This window comes from Pangasianodon hypophthalmus, chromosome 22, assembly GCF_027358585.1.
Source record: "Pangasianodon hypophthalmus isolate fPanHyp1 chromosome 22, fPanHyp1.pri, whole genome shotgun sequence".
Taxonomy (NCBI): Eukaryota; Metazoa; Chordata; class Actinopteri; order Siluriformes; family Pangasiidae; genus Pangasianodon; species Pangasianodon hypophthalmus.
Window position 1 is genome coordinate 7,751,713 of NC_069731.1, and position 18,245 is coordinate 7,769,957.

Sequence of the window (18,245 nt, forward strand, 5' to 3'; positions counted from 1 at the left end):
CATTTTACATAACACAGTTCCCATCATGCATTGCTATACAGGTTGGCTCGTTCGATTTGGTCTCGGCCTGATTGCAAACGAACTCTGGGGTGGTTTGCTTGTGGTGAGAAAGCGATCCGACCCAGCGGACCAACGATCCATCCTGTATAGCAATGCATGATGGGAACTGCGTTATGTAAAATGTGTGTTTGTTTTGCTAATGGCTCATAACATGAATCACGGTTTAACTTGGGCCAAAGACGAGGTAAAATGCCTCATTGAAATTTGGTCTGATAAACAAATTTCTGAACAAAGGTGTTTAGCGAGCTTCTCAAGGAGATGAGCTTTAATTCATATACTCATCCTGATGTCCTACTTCTGGTTGGAGTTCTCATCGGTTGAGTCCGCTCGCTGCTGCTGGGTTTGGCCCCACATGGACGGCCTGAAGAACCATTTGGATTGCTGGGGATGGTGCCACCTGGGGGCTGTGGAGATGGCTTGGGGATCACATATGGGGAGTTGTACTGTAATGGCTTGGGATTGCGATTGCTGTAGTGGCTTTGGGGCTGCACTTGCCACGAGCACCTTCGTACTCAGGACTCCATCAGTGGACAGTGGATAGATTTTCACCAACCAGACTTCTTGCAAAAACTGTGATGGATTTACTGGTTGCACAATTGCACTATTTGTCCATATAGTACACAATAATAGAAGGGATTTATTTATAATGGCACTATCCGTTGCACCCAGATGAGGATGGGTTCCCTTTTGAGTCTGGTTCCTCTCAAGGTTTCTTCCTCATATTGTCTCAGGGAGTTTTTCCTTGCCACCGTTGCCTCGAGCCTGCTCATTAGGGATAAATTCACATAATTACAATATATTTTTTGTGAATCCATTTATTTCTGTAAAGCTGCTGATGTTTGGTACGCTTTGAAACCTCGTGCCTCGTGAAAGCGAATGAAAAAAATTTAACAATTGAAGTCTGTGTTTCGGAACCAGAGCACAGATCTACAGGTCTGAAAATGCCCTGAGTCTACAGAAGAAAAAGGAGAGAAACAACGTCAGAATGCTGGGAGCAAGTTTTAAAATGTCCTTTGTTGTGAGAAGGAACAAATTTGTCCTGAACAAATGTTTAATATGATGCACTGGACTAAACAAACGATGACGAAACATATTAAACGACTGAATCAGTGAACCGTCTTACTCAAAACCTGCCAGTGATAGATTACGCATCACGCCTGACTTTCAGCAAAATTGATTTTCACACGCAAGTGGATTACTGGTTATCAGCAGAACGACTAGCTTAACCAGCTGTTAATAATAACTTTTAAAGGCCACACTGTGCTCTTCGCACCCTAATATGATTAAAGTTTTATACTAAACAGAATTTTTTTTTTTTTTAGCAGAATTTCAACACAAATGTGCCACTAATCAGAATCTTAAAATGCAGATGATCTTCTTAAAAAAAAAAAAAAATCTAGCTACCACGGTGTGCTAATTTAATAATTTAATAAATATAAATATTGTTCCTTACAATAATTGGTCAAAGGAGAATTATGATTTAAGTTCTAAGCCAAAAGTCTTGATTCCTGCTCCTATTTGTGAATAAAATAAGCCATGCGTTCATATTTCCTGTGTATATTAAGCACAAGTAAATGGCAATCCGACGCTGGAAGAACTAAAGCAAAGTCCGAGGTCAGTATTTCACAACCGTACATTCCATGTTTCTAATTTATTGTGGGTTGGGTTAACAGGATACAGATAACAGACACAGCCTGCAACTCTCTATCCCACTGAACTGCTTGTAAGATTGTTAGCTTTTCGTAATCGCTGTCATTTCATGACTTTCAGCTAAAGCTTGTGATGCTGAATTTCTGACCCCCGAACAGGAAACATCCAAACAAAGAAAACATCCGTCAGCTTGGAATTCCTACTCGGAAAACTGAGAAGGTCTCCTCAATCCCAAGTTCAGCATGTGACATCATGTCAACATGGCCGCTCACACCATCAACAGTAAAGATAATACCACTTCATCACCTTACAGTAGTATTTACTTTAGATCCATCAACGTAGACACGGTAGTTGGTTAAATCTATAAGCATTCGGTTCGCTGTCTTGAGGGGCATTGATCGAACCAACTAGATGCGTCCATGGCTTTTCCCACTCCGTAGCTTGAAAATTAAGTAATTCCTAGGTCCGATTTCCCACTTCAGAGTTACACAGCATTATAATAAACAGCGTGGTTAGCAAATTTGCTTTTTCATTTTCATTCAGAAACAGGAAAAATGTAGGTTTGGCACTTACACTTGTTCACAGCATGTGTGGAGGAGGAGATGTTCACACTCATCACAAACAACGTGAGGTTTATTCATAGAAATAAAATCCGCTATTTATTTCTAGAAGCACAATCTTCGGAGCTCATGCCATGCTAGAGTGGTTTGCGAAACAGCAAACGTAAATTTCATTATAAATATAATATAGACATAATATATTTATTACTATCATTATTATTATTATAAATGTAAAGCTCAGTGTGGTTTTAAAGGTCACTAAATATGATGCTTGTGAAACTGAAGAGATATCCCACAATACCATGATATAAATCAATACCAGTTTTAAACTAGTCCGGCTTTGACTAACAAAAACCAAAGGTTAACTAGGCACTGAAGGTGAACACAGAGTCGGACAAATAATCAATTCATTAGCTAGCCTAGAGGACAAGTACAAGCTCCAGCGTGTTGCCCAGTCCTATGTTCCAGTTGCCCAGAAACCTAACCGACTAGGCTAAAAAAAATGGTAGCTAACAACATAATAAGGATGAGCTAGTTAGCTAGATAAGTTAATACATTAATACAGACTACGGATTTTATTTAACAGGTTTATGATCATGTAACACACTGTGGTTGTGCCCTCAACAAAAAGTCAGCAAGTCACTAGCCAATGTTTCAGCTATTCCCACATCACATGTAAATAATATTTGAGTCTGGCTGGCATCTTTAATTTCTCTTGACACATTTAACATCGAGTTTAAGGTACATCGGGTTTAAGCATACACAACAAATAAAAACAATATTTTTGCAATATTCAGTGGGAAGTAGTGGGTTTTTTTTTGCTTTCACTGCTATATCCTGGACATAAAATCTGCTTGTCCAGGTTATCGATTTGCCTGTCCTGGAACTGACCATCACACCCATATGTGCTTGTTGAACAAGCTATTCCAGATTTAGTCCACCCTTTGTTGCTATAGTAACCTCCACTCTTCTGGGAAGGCTTTCCATTAGATTTTGGAGCATAGCTGTGGGGATTTGTGTTCATTCAGCCACAAGAGCATTAGTGAGATCAGGCACTGATGTTGGATGAGGAGGTCTGGGGTGTAGTCAGTGTTCCAGTTCATCCCAAAGGTGATCAATGGGGTAGAGATCAGGGCTCTGGGTAGGCCACTAGCGTTCTTCCACTCCGATCTTGGCAAATCATGCCTTCATGGATCTCGCTTTGTGCACAGGGGCACTGTCATGCTGGAACATGTTTGGGCCGCTTAGTTCCAGTGAAGGGAAACTGTAATGCTGCAGCACACAAAGACATTCTATACAATTGTGTGCTTCAAACTTTGTGGCACATATGGATGTGATGGTCAGGTGTCCACAAACTTTCGGCCATACCATATATATCTTCCGATACATATTATAATTTGAGATACAGCAAAAAAAAAAAAAAAAAGAGAGCGAAGGCTGAAGGTAGGAATGAAACAGACATAGCGAAGTTCTTTTCCTCTGTCGCTCTTTAAACAACCCACCTACTGAGACTCAATGTCACTGCAGTTTTGTCCATCAGTTTACAAGATTAATGGCAGGCTTAGTCATCACACACACACACACACACACACACACACACATACACACACAAACAGGGGACGCAATTAGTGCCAACACACAGCGGTGAAGGAGTTGTGCATTAAACATAATTGTATGATACAACACTTTCTGTCCAAATATTTACAGCTGTGCACATGACCAGCAGCGTTCGCTGACCTGAGCTTCATCCAACATCTCAGGATCTAATTAAATCTCCAGCTTCTACACAACAAACACAGTCAGTATGCTCCGTTCTTCAGCGTATGACATGCAAGCGAAGTTCGGGGCTATTTTCAGAACATGACGCTAATGACATCATCCAGATGAAAGACTGCGAAACCAATTATGCTTCCAAAAAAAAAACAAAAAAAAAAAAACAGACAAGTAACCTTGCAAGCTCTCCAGAGCAAAGTCTCAGAGCTGATTTAACTCTCACAGTGTGGAATTCTATCAACAATTGAATCAACAATCAATAATATCAACACTGTAGAGGTTAATTCAGTTCTGCTGACAATTTTAGATTGTATTAATAAATTCAATATGATAATTGGAACAGTGGCAATGAATGACATAAGAAATAATAGCACATGCTGTTATATAAAATAATCAACAACGAGGTGGTGTCATGGCCAAAACTGCACGTCTTGAAGTGCTTTACTGCTCTTATTCTACAGCAATTTGCCAATGATTACATTTTTTTTTATTAAAGAACAAAACATTGTATGCTTTATCTCTTTATAGTTGCATATAAATGTCATGGAACATCCACAAAACAAATAAATTGTTTAAAATGTTATTATTATACATTATAGCAGCTGTAACAGTGTTCCTTCACCAACCTCAAAAAGACAAAAAGATGCAGTTTATCATGTTACTGAGAAAGTAGAAAGCATCCTCTGTCCTTAACAGCTTTACCTTTGACTGTTACAAAGCGCTGACACTGGAGACTCCTTCCAAAAAAAGCGAAATAAACATCTCCTCACAGAAAACATACCACTATACAGATCGAGTCGAGCATATAAAAACAAGTGCAATAATACGAACCTGTGAACTGAATTACAGCTGGCCCTGCGGTTATACAAAATGAGTCAACACCTACTGACCAATCGGATTCAAGAATTCAGTGTGTGTGCATGTGTGTGTGCATGTGTGTGTGCGCGAGCTTGTTTATTGTCTCAGACCTAAAGAAGCAAAGCATGAGCGTGGGATCTTGGGAACAAACCAAGATTACATCAGCACAGCTGCTATCCGCACCCTACCCACAAAGCTTTGCGGGAAATGAGGTTATATGGGTAATGACAGAATACTACTGAGTTAGAGAGATGTAGACAGTCAGACAGAGAGGGGGGAGAGAGAGAGGGAGGGGGACAGAGAGAGAGAGAGAGAGAGAGAGAGAGAAATGTACAGAGAAACAGATATAGAGAGAAAGGGAGATGTAGAGAGAGAAAGATGTAGAGAGAGAGAGAGAGAGGAAGAGAGAGAGCACTGTAGACAGAGAACAGAGCGAGAGATGGACAGACAGAGAAAGAGTGAGAGAGAGAGAGAAAGAGGGACAGAGAGTGAAAGAAAGATGTAGAGAGCAAAAGGGAGATGTTGAGAAAGAGAGTGAGAGACAGAGAGAGGGAGAGATTCATGATGTTTGGAAGCCCCACCTACAAAGACTCTGATGACATCACAGGTTGAGTTTTTTCCATCGCTCCACCCGTGACTTGTTTGTCCTTTTCTCTGGCCATCCTTCACTCCAGATTCAGTCAGTCTTGAAAAAAGTGCCACCAGCTTCCTTACACATTGTGTGTGTGTGTGTGTGTGTGTGTGTATACTGAACCATGGCAAATACAGTGTGAAGACAGGAAGACACTTAAAGTCAGACAAACAGCCTGGAACTCTCAAGCCTTATGAGCAATAAATTATGCAGAACAGCCGCACACACGCACAAGCACACACGCACACAAACACACACAGGGAGACATGGTAAGTGGGAAGTGGTAGCTCAGTGGTTAAGATGTTGGACTCCTGATCGGAAGGTTGAGAGTTCAAATCCCAGCACCACCAGGCTGCCACTGCTGGGCCCTTGAGCAAGGCCCTGCTCACTTGTATAAATGAGATAATTGTAAGTCGCTCTGGATAAGGGCCTCTGCCAAATGACATAAATGTAAATGAGACAAACCCATTCTATCTCCTAACCATCACACACTCAGGTATTCCCTTATGCTGTGGTTTCTTTTAGAACTTCAGCAGAGGCAGAGCACAGCCGGTGAGGAAGAACGGCACAGAAGCAGACGAATCCCTCTGTCATCTACATCTCTCACTCTTTCTTTTTCTCTCACACGTTCACACACATGCACACGCGCACACGCACACACACACACACGCTGTTCTGCAAGATGTCGATTTCCTGAGTAGGTCGAAAATTGCTACACAGTGACAGCGGTTTGAGTTTTTCTCAGTGGTGAAATCTTCCATCTACAATAAACAGCACATTCTAACGAAACACACACACACACACACACACGCGCACAGCTTCCTCTGTTGGTATATCGTGACGCAATCTCAGTTTTCCACTGCTTTGTAAAGTGTTTTGTTAGTCATATGCCTATACACAGATTAGAGTGTTATTATGCAAATACATATTTTGCATGTTGTTGTGTGTAATAAATACTTTGCCAGTGCTCTGCAGTCATCACCTTATATAGGCTATTTTCGTCCATTTTACACAAAGTGAAATTACACACAAAAAAAAGTGCTAACACTCCTTCGAGAAATGTTTCGATTTCCTCTAAAAGCCCTATTCCACACATTCCACACCCTGGTGTACCTGGTTTGGTTTCAGAATCTGCTGATCTACTGGGATTTTCATGCGCAACACGGCGCAGAATGGTGCGAAAAACCTGAAAAAAACATCCAGTGAGCGGCATTTCTGCGGCCAGAAACGCCATGTTAATGAGACAGGTCAAGGCAAAATGGCCAGACTGGCTCGAGCTGACAGGAAGGCTACAATAACCCAGAATAACCGCTCTTTGCAACCGTGGTGAGCAGAAAAGCATCTCACAACACATTGAATCTTGAGGCTGATGGGCTACAACAGCAGAAGACCACATCGGGTTCACATCAGTTGACGGGAGAACAGGAATCTGCGGCTAGAATTGCATAGCCTTTAAACATGTGACTCCTGGTCATAAACAGAGTAAATATATTCCTGTGTGTATGCTACAATCTGTGCCATTCTGCGCTGACCTTCAAACCACTTGCTGAACCAAGATAGCGAATCGAGCTGTCTTGATAAATCAATGTGAACTGTAATGGAAGCAGATCAGGGAATATTACTTGAACTGTGTACCTGCAATAATTTGCCTGATAAGACTTAAAATTCAAATCACGCTGAATTTCATAAGTAGAAGTCTCACCTGACTGACAGCGTTGTAATTCATAAAAAAAATGAGTAACAATTTTACAAAAAAAAAAAAAGTCATTTTACTTATTTAAATGCTCCATAGTCTTGCTGTTGTCAGCATGATTGGTGTGCTACTGAAAATGCTTTCAGATCTTTCATCCAGTAAAATGAAACCATTCCCCAGAACTAACGATGTAGAGTTTCAAAGTAAGAACAGACCAAAATGCCATTAAAAAAATGAATCAGTAAATTTCAGACAGGCCAAAACAAAACCTACAATATCAATTCTGTTTTACAAGCACGCATCAAGCCAACTACAGACGTAAAAAAAGAGTTGAAACATTTCAGTTTATGAGAGGCTTAGATCTCGCGTAATGAGTCTCATCTGGGACAGAAGGCTGTAAAATAAAGCTGAAGTATTCCTGTTCCAGAGAGGGAAGAAGAAATCTGACCTTTGTCTGTCCACGCCTTTTCTCTTTGTAGGTCAAAATCAATTAGGAGCAGCAGCAGCAGCAGTAATGTTGTCGAAGGAGAGCCGACTATAAAATGGGAGGCGGCCTGGGAAACCCTGTCGATATCGCCGTGGCTGAATTCTGGAAAAAAGCCAGAAATGACAAAAAAAATGGCTATTAATTCAAACAACATACTTTGACATTACTACTTTAGGAAAACAGATATATTTTACCAAAATAACATGGAAATGTTTTTATTTAGGCTACTTTCTACCCTCAACATGATACCTGCTGGGTACAGAACTAGTTTAGCTACACTCAGGGGTTAGGCAGTGAGCGACAAACTGACAGATGACTCTTCATTTTCTATGAATGTGCACGATACAAAGCTGCCATTTTGGCAACAGTGGCTAGAGACAGCGCAGTATTTATCATGTCAATATTTTTCTCAACTTGATGCAAATTAGGTATGATGTGATCGGCTCAAATGATTCCTTGATTGGGTCAAATGATTCCTCGATTGTCTCCAAAATATTCCACAATTGTCTTAAAAAAATTCCTCGATTATCTAAAAAAATTCCTTCGATTTAGAAAAAAATTATGAGTCAACAAATGAGTCCTCAAATGGCAAAAAAAAAAAAAAAAAGATTCCTCGATTGGCAAAAAAAAAAAGGATTCCTCGATTGGGTCAAATGATTCCATGATAGGCTCAAATGATTCCATGATAGGCTCAAATGATTCTTCAATAGGCTCAAATGATTCCACTAACCACTCATATGGTACATGTACTAAATTTTTTCCAGTCCTCTCTCACTAATTTATTTCTCAAAATTTCACTTTATTAAAATCTTAGATTACATTTTAAATAATTTCGTAAATTAACCCTATACTGTAGTAAATCATGTGCTGTAGGCTATACACCCTTTCTCATCGGAAACTAAAAACGCTGACTAGACGGTACACGCCCACAAGAGACAAACTACAAGCGGTGTGAGCAACATGTTGCTCATTAGTGTGAACGTGTCTAACGATGTAAAGACGTCATAAAACTCTAGCTAAGTGTGCTGTTCTCACGACTTCATCGTGTTTTTGGACATGGCATAGACAGAAATGTGATCGATTGCATTTGCGATCAGATAGTCAAAATGTTTGCGATGCATCTGCACCGTCACATCATCGTCAAAACAAAGAAGAGCGCTCACACACTGTACAGACGACAGCGAATAAAAAGAAATAAAAAGACACAACAGAACTGACTGACTTAATCAACGATTAATCGACGATTATTTCCTCACTAATGTTAACGTGAACAGAGATCAGCGGGGTGAAGAGACGACGATGAGGCTCGTGGGTGTGTTTCTATCTCAGGTTATGAGACAGAGACAGATGTGAGAATCATAGGAATAGAGAATCATAGGAAAACCTGTAGTTTTCAGGATTAGTAGCAGAAATTGACTGAATGGGTTTCCCAGGCCACCTTACAACTGCTAAACAAATGAAACACTAAATAAGTTAAAGCCTATAAAGGTGCACTTTTGTTACTGGAAACATATAACAGACCATCCGCGTTCCCTCGATGATAACTTAATGATCAGCTATTCATCAGTTAGTTAAGCTATTGGTTTTAGATTGAATCCGCTGGCTTTCAAGCCTCTTGCTAAAGGTTTTCAATTATGATTTACTGCTTCATCAATATTTTAGCTGCAACGTGAAAGGCAGGAAAATAGAAACGGTGGCTAACGCTGTAGTGCCGTAAAAGCCTCCCACTGAGAGAGATGTTAAATTGCTTATCTAAAACCACACACACGCTTCCATTTATGAGTATATGTAAAAATTCTCACTCATAAAAACTGAGCCACATTCTCCACTAATAAAGATTTAATACTGGGTGCTCTCAAACACACACACACACACACACACACACATTCACACTTCTCTCCCTCTTCCACTCACAGTAGGGCCACTGTGTATTTTGTGCATGTCCAGCTGCAAGGAGCTGATAGCAGCTATGAAGAAGCTGGTGATAAGCCAGGATGAGAAAAGACTGACATGTGAGCACACACACACACACACACACACACACACACACACACACACACACGCACTGCCATCTATAATATCTCACTTAACTGTGCTAATGTTGCTAAAGTGTCTTACACTGTGAGTGTGTGTGTATTTACTGTCTCAGACTTTAAAGAAGTAATGCATGGGCATGGGATCTTGGGAACAAACCAAAATTACATCAGCACAGCTGCTCTGTGCGTGTGTGTGTGTGTGTGTGTGTTTATCACTGAAACATGAACGTCAGAAACAGCAGTTATAACATTCCTTAACCTTTAACATGCGTGCAAAGCTATTCTCCCAGTTCAGGATAACAGCATACCAGTGCTATCTCCCTGAGCGGAAACATAACCAGAGCACAGGAAGTGATGTCACAGAGCTCAGTAGTAGTAAACAACTGCCCAGATCCTTCTGAAGATTCGGGTCAAATCTCAGAACATCCAAATCACGACCCCCCCAAAAAAAAAGTAAAAAAAAAAAAGTAAACACTACCCTGTGTCATACGTGTGTTTTACACACAGGTCCACGTACAAAAACTTGATTTATGTAATCTTTCATTAGAATTAATAGTGTCAGATTATGTAGAGCAATTTGGAGCTCATTTTACACCATGTCATGTTAATCAGACCCTAGCAGCACACAGAGAGGCTATTGCAAGGTCATGTTTTCTAGCTAAACACACTATGAAATACAATATTCATGCTATATTTTGCATTGCATGCCCATATAACCTAAACAGCACGATATTTCACGATACTTCAGTCTGTAGCCTGCTACAGCAGTGAGCGCTCTGGCGTTGGATCAAATGTTCGGTCACTGAGCGTAAAGTGAAAATCTCATTGGATTAACAAACTTTCTGGTGTAATGCTTGTTTAGGATATTAACAGCTATTCGCACTAAACCAGCGGAAGAATTAAATGCTCCATGCCGTGATGCTTTTGCTATAAAATGGGTTTTACGCTCATGAAAACGTTACGCTAAGTGCAATGTGTGAACCTGACCAATGCAACCATTTGCTAGCACTTATTTATTGGACACAGAGTTCGGTGCACTTGTGTTCCTCAAATCAAAGCAATCTAGGTGGGATGTAAAAGCGCAGATAAAAAAAAAGCTGCAGCGTAACGCACAAGCCCAGTCCCCTCATCACACGCACGTGCAGGTGTGGGCTCTTACACATAAAGTGATTCATAAAAGCATTGTTAAATGTGTAAACAGAAAACCCCTATGTGCTAATATGATATGATATGATATGATGTGTCATATGATATGTTTGTGTGGTTTTTTTTGATCTGTTAAGATCAATTTTCATCCAGCATTCTGAGGACTGTGCGCTTCTTTACAGTAATGCACTGTGAATTTTTTTAAATAGTAGGACAGTAATTTCGAATAATTTCCACTAGGAATTATTGGGGGTTATATGGGGTCGCTGGATAAAATGTCCAGAACCCTGGTCCTATGTTCAAACTAGCAAGTGACAAGTTTTTCGATGAGATGAGAAATTGCAGTAGCTATCTCTAGCTTCTAAACCTGACTAGTTCAACACAAATCAAATAATCTCTACTACTTCCTTCCAACCTGTCTTTTTTTTCAAATTTTAAATTTTTCTTCATAAAATGTCTCACATTTAATGAGAACTTATAAGATTTCCTTCCGTTTTTTACACTGTCTATGGTAAATAATAAACAGTAAACAATCGCAGGTAGGAACTAAAGTTGCGAGTGGGGAACTGAAGAAACATCGTACCACGTCATGTGTAGATTTGAGAAAAATCGCAAAAAGTTGTCATGTTGTAGCTGAACTGTGTAGCTAAAACATCATCGCACACGTACGTAGAAATGTAGCGTTCAGTGTTATGTTTAGCGGGAACTTGTGAACAAAATTAGACGTATTATTTCACATATTTATTGGGTTCTACTTTTGTCTACTTATAATTTTATTGTTCCCTTCACCAGCACTAGCATTTCTCTTCACTGGTACCTGTGCTCCGATCTTCATTCCTGTTCTTCCTCTCAGACATTCCTACAACACGAGTAGCAGCATCTTTATTGGGTTCGTCTAAAAATTGCCGAGTCACTATCTATTTTGCATTGACTCAAGGCTCTTAGCTAATTGACTGCTCACTAAAAATGGACTAACCTCTTTATCTTGTGGCCCAAGGCTCCTGAGCAGAGTGACAGGGAAAAAAAAAAAAAAAAAGCGTTCGCTCTATCGTCAGGAGATCAAAAGTTTCTAAACGTGACGATGCCACAGACCTTCGTGGCTGGAAGAATGAAGAGAGCAGAATTAGACGTGCTCGCTGAGAAGGAGTGATAATTTTGCTCTCTCTCCCGTCTATCACTGGCCAATCGGGGGCAGTGGTGGCTCAGCGGGTTTACAGGTGGAAGGTGGTTGCCCACCAAGCTACCTCTGTTGGGTAATCGAGCAAGACACTTACCCCTTAACTGCTCAGTTGTATCCTGTCTCAGTTGTGAGTCAGCCAAATGAGGTAAACACATATGCAGTTAGCATTTTCTTCCGAGTGTGTTCATGTGTCCTGTGTCCTGTGAATCTAAAGATGAGGATTATTAAGTGCTGGGATTTGAACTCAGAACCTTCTGATCGAAGCCTTAACCACTGAGCCACCATAGCCTCGTGTATTTCAGAAGAAGCACATGCTAGCCCTCGTCGGACTCAGCTGGTAGCTCTCGTGGGAAAGGAGGCTGGGAATTGGGAATGGTTAAAACTGGGAGGAAAATGGTTTATGTTTTTAGCAAAATTCTAAGGTGCTAAATGCAGCAGGACGACGAGGACGAGACAGATATTAGTGTTCTGAGCAAAGCAGTGACTCGTGACGTAGCCTCTCTAACTGCTGGACTCCACGCTCATCAGCCTTCAAGAACTCTCTGCACACTGCATGTACATAAATCCAACTTAATCCTGCAGGCTCGAGTGAGGAATAAACGGATTGATGGAGTGGAGGACACAGCGGAGAGATGATGGAGGGATGAGGGAAGGGATTGGACAGACATTTTCTGCACTGATCTGCCACACTCCTGTAAATCCCTGCTGGATCTCCCAGCTGGTGCACAAGAGAAGAGAGACATGTTCTTGAAATTTATCTTGAACACGCAGGCTTCTCTTATATTTTAGAACCTGCAAACTCAAAACTGAACTTTTTTTCCCCCCATCTCGCCAAAAGAATAAGTGGAAACGAAGAAGAGTGAGTAAGTAGAGAACAATGCATTTGCATGAGTGAGTTCAATCTTGGGGCTGTAATGGGGTCACATTGTTCATTTCACTTTCATTATTACCAAAACCACACACGTGAGCCTCATTAAATCATTTCCTTTCATTGGTAGCCAAGTGCTTCATTTGAAGGTGCACAAAATCACACTATTTAAACAGGATGTAGTCCGGGACACGTTGGGTGCAGTGCTGTTTAAATCAGAAGAGCACGCAGGCTTTACGTTGTTCCATCCAGAGCTTCATGATTCCAGTCCTGGCATGCTAAATCTTGGCATATTTGTGTGCTTTCCCTGTTATAACACATTATAACACAGCCCAGAAGGCCTTGATCCTGGCATGACATGTTAAATAAAGCAGAGGAAAGACAAAAATGTACAGAGCTTGGGACTGGGCAGGAAATCAGTAATCGCACATGATCTCACTGCTCTACATCACTGTGACTCTGCCAACTGTGATGGAGGGTAAAGACTTCTGGGAGCGCTGAGAGCATTTCTGGGCTGTGTTTATGTTCATGAGATAAACACTAATCCATTCACAAGACATAAAGCCACGTTTGAAACTTCTGGAAACATTATTTATTTGGAAAACCGTAAAGTCGCAGCTTTACGTCTGACCGTTACAGAGCGCTGAAACTGGAGACTCCTTCCAAAACTGCTAAATAAACATCTCCTCACGATGACTGCACGCATTGTACAAGTCCCTGTGTAAGTCATGACTATAGAAACAATAACATATTAGGACTAAACCTGTGACTTGTCTACTGGCAGAGCTGCTGTTATAGCAAACTAATCAACGCTTTCTGACCAGTCAGAATCAAGAATTCAACACTGCGGTATAAAAAAAATGATTAAAGACCGGACACATAGTGTAAAATTACATGCACCGTCACGACTTTATGGAAAAAAGTGCTGGGACTGAAATTGTTTCTGAAGCATCTGTCAAGTTTCTCTTGTTGAAGAAAAAAACACGCGCACACACACACACACACACACACACTTTCATTTTACAAAAGACACAAGAGAAAAAAAGTTGTGTGTAAATGATATATGACGAGCGCATAATGAAATGTATATATATATAATGAAATATATATATACAGCCATGGCCATCTCAGGAAAGCTAAATTACTACAAAAGACAGAAGTATGAAATCGGTAATCAATTGGAATTGATTCGTTTGGAATCAAATCAGGGTCAAAATCTTGGAACTAGTTGAACGTCAAACTCCACGGAACAGTCAGTGTTCCTTAAAACCCAGAATTCCCTCAATCTCACAACACATGTTTTCATTTTGGTTTTATTGTAATTTACTACCGGAATAATTTACAGTAGTTACTGCAGATTCTTTAAGATAAGAAAATAAGAATAAGAAAAAAAAAAACGGTCTTGTAAAGTAATAATCACAAACTGATGATGCTGAATTTGTAAGATGGGGGGTGCGATAAGATAATCACATTATGATTAAAAAAAATCATAATGTGATTCTCAAAGAAATGTCTATGATACACAATAAGTATCACAATATATATGTTTGCTAACAATTTCCCAGCAGTACAGTAGTGTTGTGTAAAACAGGGTTTGATATTTTACAGAAAGTAATTAATTTTCATTTAATATTTAATTATAACATTATTTTCTAAAAAAAATAATAAATAAAAGTTTTTTTTAAAAAAGTGAAATTAGAAAGAAACTAAAATCTATAACTATTATTTACATGTATTAAAAAAATTTGAATGTGAAAGTATAAGTAGTGGGTAGTGGTTAGCACGTTTGTCTCACACCTCCGGGGTTGGGGGTTTGAATCCCACCTCCGCCCTGTGTGTGTGCACGGGGTTTGCACGCTCTCCCTGTGCTTCGGGGGTTTCCTCCAGGTACTCTGCTTTCCTCCCCCAGTCCAAACACATGCGTTGTAGGCTGAATGGCATTTCCAAATTGTCTGTAGTGTGAGAATGTGTGTGTGACTGTGCCCCTGGGATAGGCGCTAGGATAAGGAGGTCAAAAAGGAGGTATGGAAAATGGATGGCTGGATGGATAATTCCCAGGAAGGGTCATGTACTGTTGACAGATCTCCCCTTAATACACACACCAAGTCAGTACCACATTTTCACTTCTACGTTTTTTTTTTTTTTTTTTTTAATAACCATGCTTTGACTATCGAATAAGAACACTATGCCAAGACTGACTGTTCTATCAGGGAATAAACGTTCTGAGAGAATTAATTCCCAACATTGAAGCGATCGCTGAAAGCTAACACTTTCATTTACGAGATGAATTGTCCTGGAGAGAACCAGGTGGGATGACAAAACGTGTTAATGCTGCAGGAATAGTGCTGTGACGTGGATGCTATAAACAAATTTATCACTCCGCAAGCTCAACATCTTTTACTGAAGATCTCTTTACAAGTCCTACCCTATTTACAAGCTCAACCTGTTTTTACGAGGCATGAAAACATTTGACCGTGACCTTCATTCCATACAAAAAAAAAAGGAGCAAAAGAGATAAACTGATCTCAGTGGACAAGCCTAAACAGCTCTAAAGGCTAATAATATAGAACAGGAACATGTATTCACACACTCGCAGCAGTTCTGAGTCAAAACCAAACTGTACATGACAAACACACAGACACAGAACACCTGAATGATCAAAGCCAGCTCTGTTACTTTAACCTTTTCTGCACCAGTTACTGCAGAGCCACAGTCATTTCAGTAATCGCGTGAGTGTGTGCACGTCTGCGGCGCTTTATTCAAACCTACATGTACACCTATGACAGAAAACACACTCATCCTCACACGAGTGCTTAAACGATATCGACTAGCATTGTGATAAACTTTTCATTCATAATGATGTTGAGCTGAGTGTATTCAAATCTGATAGACTTTTGTTTCTATTTTTCTATTCGTTTCTATGTTTCTATTCATTTCTATCCGTCCAACTTGCCGAAATAGCCAACGGATGCAGCCTGATTACAATTCAATTTTATTTGTATAGCGCTTTTAACAATGGACATTGTCACAAAGCAGCTTGACAAAAATATCTACATTCAGGATATAAATTTTAGATTTATGAATTTATCCCTAATGAGCATGCCAGAGGCGACGGTGGCAAGGAAAAACTCCCTGAGACGACGTGAGGAAGAAACCTTGAGAGGAACCAGACTCAAAAGGGAACCCATCCTCATCTGGATGCTATTGGATAGTCCAATTATAAATAAATCCCTTCTATAACTGTGTACTACATGGGCAAATAGTGCAACTGTGCAACCAGGAAATTCATTATAGTTTAAACATGAAGTATATTTTGTTGAAGTTAACAAGTTATTACAAAGCACTTAGGTTTGGTGCAAAGCTGGCACAACAGCCAATCATCCAGCTGCTAAACTGCACACATACTTGAGGGAATAGCATGTAAACAACAAGAGGAGCAAGCTGAGGAAAGAAGGCGAGTAGAGGGTGGCCTGAGAGTGAAAGTGAACATGAAGGTAGGTCATCTGCTCTTAATGACACTGTTAAAGAGAAAGGCCCGCATGGTTTCCGGGTCGGATATCTAACGCATGTCGAAATGCAGTTAAGCCCAAAACGCAATTCAGGATTGTAATGCTGTATAGATACATAGCGGAGAAGCTCGAAATCAGACAGAGAATGATGGGCACATGCTGTGTGGGTCATCGCTGCCCTGGTTACAGAGACTGAAAAAAAAAAAAATTTTTTTTTTTATTGGTCTTCCTCAATACAAGGGACTGTCGACGTAGGTCTAAATGGGAGATGGGATACGGTCTTGAATATCAGCCATAATATTACGGCCTTAAAAATTAGCCATAACATAATTAGGCTCTTAGGCTAATTAGGCCAACAGGAGCACTATCAAGCTAGCTATATTGTGTAGACCAGTAAGTAGCCAGGTTGGCTAAAAAGTCAGCAAACACTATTTATACATTTTATACATATATACATTATATATTAATTAGTTTAATCAGGCTGATAATATCCCATTCATTCTCAAAGATTTCAGGCTGAAGATTAAAATTATTAGATCATTAGATTTATTTTCGAATTCATAAATATGATCATGTACATTCTATCAATACGGCCATTTACAGTTTTAAAATCTAAATAAATAAACAGCCTTATCAGTCTATCCTGTACAGTATATTCCAATTTATAAATATGATATATTCTTTTTTAATTAGAAGTTTTTAATTAAAAATAAAACAGGATCAGCCTGTGCTTTTTCTATTCAATAATCCACACAATGTCAATTCATCATTCAGCTATAATTCTGCATGTTGTGAAAGAATGCAATAATAAATCCATAGAAGCAGGAAAATGGTTTAACAGCAGGAAAAATGTTAGAATTTAAAACATTTTTGAATTTAGGGGCTGGAGGTTTTTTTTTTTTTTTTTTCCCCACATCGAAGGTGGCAAGGTGGTGCAACCTATTTGACGGCTAAAGACCTATTTGACGCCACTAAGCACAGTGGAGAAAGAAGGATATTGTGTATACTGATAATAAATATTTCAATATTTTAAACATTAATAAACGTTTGGTTTATTCAGTCCGCATTATTTAGAAGGATATTCTTTAAAAAGCGTGACCGTCTTATGAAATTCTATATTGTGATAATTATCGATATCCACATTTCTGGCCATATCGCACAGCTCTACCTCACACACAAACACGTTCCTGCCATTCTGTACACATTCCTTCTCTCAGTGTGCTCTAGACTTGTGCGATATAAAGACTGTATCATCCCTACATAACATCACACTTCCACAATGTCCAGTGACATTTACTTTGGCTATATTATTACGCATTACACACAGGAGCTCCGCAATTTAACTTCAGAGTACGCTAGTATGTGCTACTGCTCGAAAATATGGCAATAAAGCAATCATTTTCTCCCCAATGAAACAGAAGACGAGCCAATCGACATATTAATCTGAATGATTCGCATAGGTGTTTTGAACTCTCCGATATTTACTGACGCCGCCTGGAGGCCACGCCCCCTTCCCCCAATCTCACAGGCTCTCGCTAGTGAAGAATGTTTGGAGCTCTTTAAAGTAAAATAAACTCTATCAGTGTATCTTCAGCGTCAGCTAACATTAGATATGTGTATAGTATATATCCACGTTTATTTATTTATTTGTTAGGATGGCCACCGAAAATTTCATTCAAACATTTATTTTTGATCACTGTTACATAATAATGATGCATTTATGCAGAAAAAAAAAACCTGTAAGCCAATTAAAAGACAGTAAGTGCAAATTTTAAAGAATTCAATTTCGAGACC

At 39.7% G+C, this 18,245-nt stretch overlaps 1 protein-coding gene across 4 annotated transcripts in view; it reads right to left on the bottom strand.

The window, feature by feature from the left end:
* galnt1 (UDP-N-acetyl-alpha-D-galactosamine:polypeptide N-acetylgalactosaminyltransferase 1) overlaps nucleotides 1-18,245 on the bottom strand; it is a 113,084-nt gene that overhangs the window by 72,466 nt on the left and 22,373 nt on the right. For 2 of the 4 annotated variants that reach the window (XM_026924206.3, XM_034298034.2), the window contains exon 2: nucleotides 7,674-7,814. The exons of 1 other annotated variant lie outside the window; for it this stretch is intronic. Coding sequence is in view for 1 of the 3 variants with exons in the window: in XM_053227991.1 (XP_053083966.1) it covers nucleotides 4,746-4,822 (77 nt within the window). In the remaining 2 variants the exon portion in view is untranslated. Of the gene's footprint in view, nucleotides 1-4,745; nucleotides 4,886-7,673; nucleotides 7,815-18,245 lie in introns of those variants that run through there. One more of the 4 variants, XM_053227991.1, reaches the window with a different exon arrangement.